Here is a 6,495-nt window from a genome sequence, read left to right as displayed (position 1 = left end):
GAGTTATAACAAAACGTAATACAATAAAATATAGTGAATCTGAATTTTCGCGCTGCAAAGCAAGATACAAATAAAATCATATATATATGTTATGTGTGGTATGTGCGTGTGATACAATAAAGTACATACATTGTGCACTAAAATGTTATTTGTAAAATTTAAAAGATTTATTGTTGATGAACGATATAAATTTTAAAAAAACGTGCTATAATAAGTATATTTATGAATATACATGTGCATGGGATTTGTCTGCAAAATAAATTACGGTGGTATTACTTACATAATTTTTAATATGTTCAATTTATATTACTTAAACGCAAGTTTTGCGCATCTATAACATGATGCTTTTTTTGTTATCTCATGGTATAAAATATAAATCTCTTACTCTCTCTCTTTCTCTCTCTCTTTTCCCAATACATTTCTTTTAAGAGAAGATAATACCAGGGTAAGCAAAACAAAACAATAAGTTGTGTCTCATTAAGAGTATAGAAGTCATTATTGAAAACTTACAATTATACACATTTTTTTGTACTCAATATATATCAATCAATGAATATTTTTGTAACAGTATATTTGATTATGTATTGTGCAATGAAATAAGTATATTACACGTTCTACACTACCCCAAATTTTGCCATAGTTTCTTTGCAGCGGAAAACTCGTATTCTAAACATTAAAAGATACATTACAGATAGTCACAATATTATATGTATATAGCATTATTTTATACAGTCTAATCTCTAGATAGAGCCGAATACAGATCGCGTGATCTTGTACTTTCTGTTATTCCAATATACGCTCGATGTTGTGTAAGGTAAAATTATAAATTTAACTACTTTCGATACTGGTTATCATCTTGTGTAGATATCCTCATAAAAGAAGATCAATGCTTATCAGCATTGGAGAGTTAAATAAAACGATTCTTTCCGCTGGCAAACCTCCCTTTTTGCCTTATTAATGAATATAAACATTAATATTTTATAAACATTAATAATTCTTAGCATAAAAATCCAAAACATTCACATACTTGCATGTTCAATTACTTTCAACGCAGGTACACATCACAGCAACTCCGATAGTACGAATCTATGTTTATTTCCACTCCGTTCAAGAAAGTAAAATCATGAGATATATATATATTTATAAATATATATAAAAGTCAGAATTTTTATTTGATTAAATTAACCCGTTACAAGGGTACCAGCTTGTCGTATCATGTTTGCCATGTGGCAAAAGATGGTGCGTGTGATACATGGTCCCACGTATTTATCACAAAAATACTAAATATACCGCAGTGTGTACCGATACGTTGCGAAGGATTTTTCATTAATCGTTGAAGATTATAAAACTCATAGTATACACAAATATATAAGTTATTATTCTTCATCCGAAAAATAGTAGATCGAAGAGTAGGAGCGCGCAGACAGTGTGCAGAGTCAACTTTACAGAAATCTCCAACTGTCGCAAGTGTCACTTCAATTATATTTGTCTCGTCCGACTTCGTACCAGTATCACCCCCGTTCGTTTCTACTGCGTGGTGGTATCGGAAATGCTTTGCCGCCACGTGGCGTGAAAGGGAATTTTCAAGATCTTGACTCGCGTCTTGGGCAACGCGGTTAGGAGCAGCTTCTGCAATTGCGGCAACGGTAAAATGTCCACTTGCGGACTCGTTAGATGTGGCTGTTGCTTATCGTCACCTGTAAAATTGTTAAATAACGTTTCACACATTTTAATCGTAGAGATTATTACTCCTGGGGAGATAATAATGTTAATCAGCTAGATGATACTGCAACTAGCTCTACAACTCGATCTGTACCTTTTTGGTTCTCGTTCTCATCCTCAACGTCCGCAATTAATTTTAAGCAGGGGACAGGTTTCAAAACTGGTATAGAATCCCCAGTAACCTGTTTGTTCATGAGATTGCACTGATCAACAAACAGTTCCGTAACCCTGAGTAACTCGAGCGTAACGCCCCATATGAAATGCGTCAAGTTGTCTGACAATTCTGTGACACCTCCGAGCACCATGTTGTTGGACGTCGCCGACTGGGATATGTAAGTTGGTATGATCAATAACCTTTTAATGTTTTTGCAATTAGCAAGACATTTATCAAAGCCATTCTTGACGTCAAAATTAACCAGCTCCATCTGACTTAAGTTCTCCAGTTTTGATACGCCTTCAAGAATATCAAATGTACAACAAGATCCTTGACCTTTTTCAAGTCTAAGACGTTCCAATTTATTTAAATTAATTAGAACGGTAGTTCCAAACTTGTCAGGAAAGTCTGAGCACTCGCCCAATTCTAACGTTTCCAAATTTGTCAACGTTTGTATAACGTCGATTTTTTTCTTTCCAAGTTCTTTAACCGATGTTAAACTCTGTAAGAGAAAAGTGATATTTTATCTTCTAATATTACGTAACATTGAATAGCGAAATGTGTAAAACAAAAATATCATAATAAAAATTATGTTGGAGAGACAGAGAGAAATTCTTACCAATTGTGTCAAGTGCTTCAGATCCTGTAAAGGTGTGAGATCCTGTTGTAAGGACATTCCAGATATTGCTTTAAGTCTGAGTTCTTGACATCGACTCAAGTTCCCGATCGACTCCAGCGTGAGGAACTCGCACTTGATCGACATTGCACTGAACACCTCCAATTGCGGACAGGTCTTAATAACTTCTTCTACAACCGTGACGGGACATCTGCATAGCTCGAGCTTCACGAGACTGGTCACGCGTGGTATGACTGTCAAGAATTTCTTCCAGATGCCGTCGGACTCGCCAGCAACCAGCATTTTCCTGAGATCTAGATGCTGCGTGCCACGTCTCTGTAACGTATCCGCCAAACCGTCCCAGTCAGTTACTTGACTGTTCTTCATTCGCACGGTCTTCCATAGTGACGGATGTGCTGCGAGGTCACGCCACATTTTACAAACTCGCGCGGCTCGCAATAACTCTTGCACTTTAAGGTATTGGAAAATACGCAGTAGGGCATGATAACCGGCGCAAACTGAATTCATGAAATTTTGCTGTTGCTCCAATTCCTGTTGGTTTTGCTTCCGCCTGAAAATAAATTGAAAAAAAAAGTCTTAGAAAAATCTGACAGTTATGTTTGTGGAAACGCTTATATCGTGCATCGGAAATGCAATTTTTATTTGTTAAAATTTATAAAAGAGACAAGAGTTTATTTTTTTCAAAGAGGCTTTTAAAAACGCAATGATTAAAATTTATACGTTCCATATTATGATTTTCGATATAAAAAGCCTCTAATAAAAATAATCTCTGATCGAGAATTTATATGTTCCTATCAAGAAAGTAACAAAGATTTAAAACAAAGAAACAAATATAGAAATAAAAAGGACTGGGAATTTGGAGGAAAAGGAGTGTGTGAGTATTTATAGGAAAACGCACTAAGAGTTTTTGTTTCAGCTCGCACACATGTCTTTATATCTGCAAATATAAAAAGTAAAAATGAATTAGATTTTTCCCACTGAAGCACTTATCAGTAACTTTGTAATTGCAGCATGAATGTAAACATTCATATTTTATACATAAATGTGCATTTTCAACATTGAGTAAAATTAATGAAAATTGTAGAAATTAATTTACCTTGATACTACAATTACATAAAATACCGTGACAATCAACGGGTACGCCGCCTCTTATTTATGTTTTACACTTGTAAATCTGGCCGCATTTCTAAGAAGCTAAGGCAGTGTGCTTCGGCCATAAGATAAAATCAAATTCATTTTTAAGTTGGATTTTTATATTTCCAAATATAATAAACATCAGCATGTATATTGCATTTACAATTTTATATCACTTTATTTACAATATAAAATTGGTAATCAAATATCTGTCGTCATATGTGTTGCTACAGATAAAATAAGACTCTAATGTACAACCTAAAATGTTTCACAATATAAAATCTCTAAATGTACAGTTTGTCAAGCTTGTTTTATAGCACGTAAAAAAATAAAAGAATATAACATTTAATTAGATAAAGCGTGGAATATTGTAGAAAGATGTCCCCTTTTATTAAACTTTGTAAATACAATACGTACACAAAGCAACTGCCAAAACCTCAAAAGAGAGTTGCCGTAACTTAAATTATTCGAAAAAAAAAATATTCTATATAAGAAATAAAACAAGAATGCCTATGCGTTTTAAGTGCATACACTTACTTGCTACTTTTTATTTTTATTACTGTATCCACTTTACTTGGTAACGACTGTTGTCGATCCGTTTTAATTTCCGTTTCAGCTTCTACACTTGCTTCAAGAGCATTTGTGATACTTGCCGTATGTACTGGTGAATACGTAGATTTGCTCTCAGGTGATCTACAACTTGTATCTCCGGTTTTTCTCTCTGAGTCAGAATCTATATTGGCAGTAAAGGATTCGTTCTCTAATATATTCTCAACGGAATCGTCTCTCTTAGGAGTACTTTTACTATCCTTATCTTTATTGTCATGTATAAATGCGTCAGTTATTTCAGTGGTAACAGAAGATACAAGATCTGTCTGATAAATTGCATCCTTCGAAATTTCTTTATCAGATGTAATGTCTACTTTTTCAGACGAATCAGTATTTAAGGATGTAGGTGTGCACGAGTTCGTCGCAGAATTATCTGCAGTGTTATCGGTAATATCGGTAAGCGGACCGTCCTGAAGCATTGGCGGCTTATCGCCAATTTTGTCTGGTTTTACCGTTATAGCAGGTTGAACTGCCATTGCGTTATTTTTTGGTACTACAATGTATCTTTTGCCGCCCATTACAGCGATATTTTGAGCCGGTTTCGGTATGGTACCATCGTGACTTTGCAAGAATTCATTCTCCGTCTGAGGGAACCAAGTACTTTCCTTTTTGTCCACCGTTGAGGGTGAATTTGATGAAGACGGTATTTTGGAAGAATTTCTCGTTTGCGCTTCCGCACTCTCGGACTTTGGAATTCTTTGCAATTTTGGAGGAGACGAATTAGTCTGATGTTTTGATTTTGCATTTTGTGCACCTAACATACTGATTGGAATCAATGGAGGTGGTGTTAAAGACGGATTGTTTGGCATATGAGATTCTTTAGTATCCGGCTGACAATTCTATAACAAATTTATTCTTGTGTAAGTATTATAAAAATGTAAATCATTTTAATATTAAAATTCAACTTTATCAAATTTCATTTTATATATATTCAAAGGGCAATTCTTTAACTGAGGGCAATTTTTTTAAGTATTAAAAAATATTTTAATTTTAAAATAAGAAATCTATAAAAATCTATAAAAAAAATACATCTAAAGTAAAACAATCATGTATATATATATATTTACTTTAGATATATTTTAACGACAGCAGAGGATTAAAAATTTATTATTGAAATTCTTTAAACTGTACCGTACAGTAAACTAACTGTACCTACCTTGCAGACATACTCATCATTGCCTGCAAATTCCATCCCATCGACGCATTCAGGATGATATAAACAGAGACAAACTCGACATTGCAAACTTGGTATTAATCCCATACTCGTCGAACATCTTATGCTGCATGGCTCTTGAACTTTGGGCCTATAAGACGTGCGTTGACGGGGAAAGGGATTCAGGAAAAAACATAAGATTCCCGTTAAGGACATAAAATAGGATCAAAGGGAAAAATAGTTATGAAAATTATAGACATAATGAACATCTCTCTCATGCAGCAACTTTTGTACATACATATTATGTATTGCATACATTTTAAAATTATATCCCATATAATGATCCACATAATTTAATTTATATTTGCATATGCAATAAAATCTATGGATATGCACAAATTTTGCGCTTTATACAAAATATTCATATATTATTTTACAATTTCTAACTATATAATAATTAAAAAAAAAAATTTTATCTTCTCAATGTAAAATAAAATACTGTATCATAAATATATGTATATTAGCCTGTTAATAATTAAATTAATTGTACTAATAATTGATTGTAAATACTATGCATAATTATGAGTTTTCAATTCTTTAATATGTTACATCAAAAAGATTTTTACTCTCTATATGTATTTTATATATAATTAAAATATTCCTTCCCATTTCAAATTAAAGAGCACATTATAGTATTGAATATCTAAACATTTAACGTGTTTTATTTCATGGATATTTCAATATATTCTCCTTGTTAATTTTTGATACAAATTTCATAATCTTAATTAAATCACTAATATTGAAAGTAACGCACTAAATATATAAAGAATTAAATATACTCACGTTAACAATCTTTTGGTTTTGACTGGTATAACCTTCTCAGCTGCTTGTTGGTTTCTCCTCGTATTTGCTGTACTCCGTGTAGGTGGAAGCATCTCACTTTCCTCACCTGGTGTTTTTATTTCTGCTATGCAAATTTCAGAATAAATTCATAAAAATATGATTTTGTAATATAAAAAAAATACTCTTTTATAAACAATTATTCATTTTAAAGTTGTAAGATGAAGAAAAATAGTAGAAAAATCT

At 32.8% G+C, this 6,495-nt stretch overlaps 1 protein-coding gene across 3 annotated transcripts in view; it reads right to left on the bottom strand.

Annotated features, from left to right (window-relative positions):
• Positions 1 to 270: 270 nt before the first annotated feature.
• Positions 271 to 6,495, bottom strand: part of LOC105451120 — a 9,424-nt gene continuing 3,199 nt past the window's right edge. For 2 of the 3 annotated variants that reach the window (XM_011691383.1, XM_011691384.1), the window contains exons 5-10: positions 6,253 to 6,376; positions 5,413 to 5,560; positions 4,185 to 5,095; positions 2,496 to 3,063; positions 1,817 to 2,378; positions 271 to 1,697 (exon numbers count right to left, since the gene is read on the bottom strand). In XM_011691383.1, the coding sequence (XP_011689685.1) occupies positions 1,528 to 1,697; positions 1,817 to 2,378; positions 2,496 to 3,063; positions 4,185 to 5,095; positions 5,413 to 5,560; positions 6,253 to 6,376 (2,483 nt within the window). In that variant the 3' untranslated portion in view covers positions 271 to 1,527. The remainder of the gene's footprint in view (positions 1,698 to 1,816; positions 2,379 to 2,495; positions 3,064 to 4,184; positions 5,096 to 5,412; positions 5,561 to 6,252; positions 6,377 to 6,495) is intronic. The other variant, XM_011691382.1, reaches the window with a different exon arrangement.

This window comes from Wasmannia auropunctata, unplaced genomic scaffold (genome assembly GCF_000956235.1).
Source record: "Wasmannia auropunctata unplaced genomic scaffold, wasmannia.A_1.0 LD336053.1, whole genome shotgun sequence".
In the NCBI taxonomy this organism is placed as follows: domain Eukaryota; kingdom Metazoa; phylum Arthropoda; class Insecta; order Hymenoptera; family Formicidae; genus Wasmannia; species Wasmannia auropunctata.
Note: the sequence above shows the minus strand (reverse complement) of the source record. Positions and strands in the feature narration are given on the sequence as shown.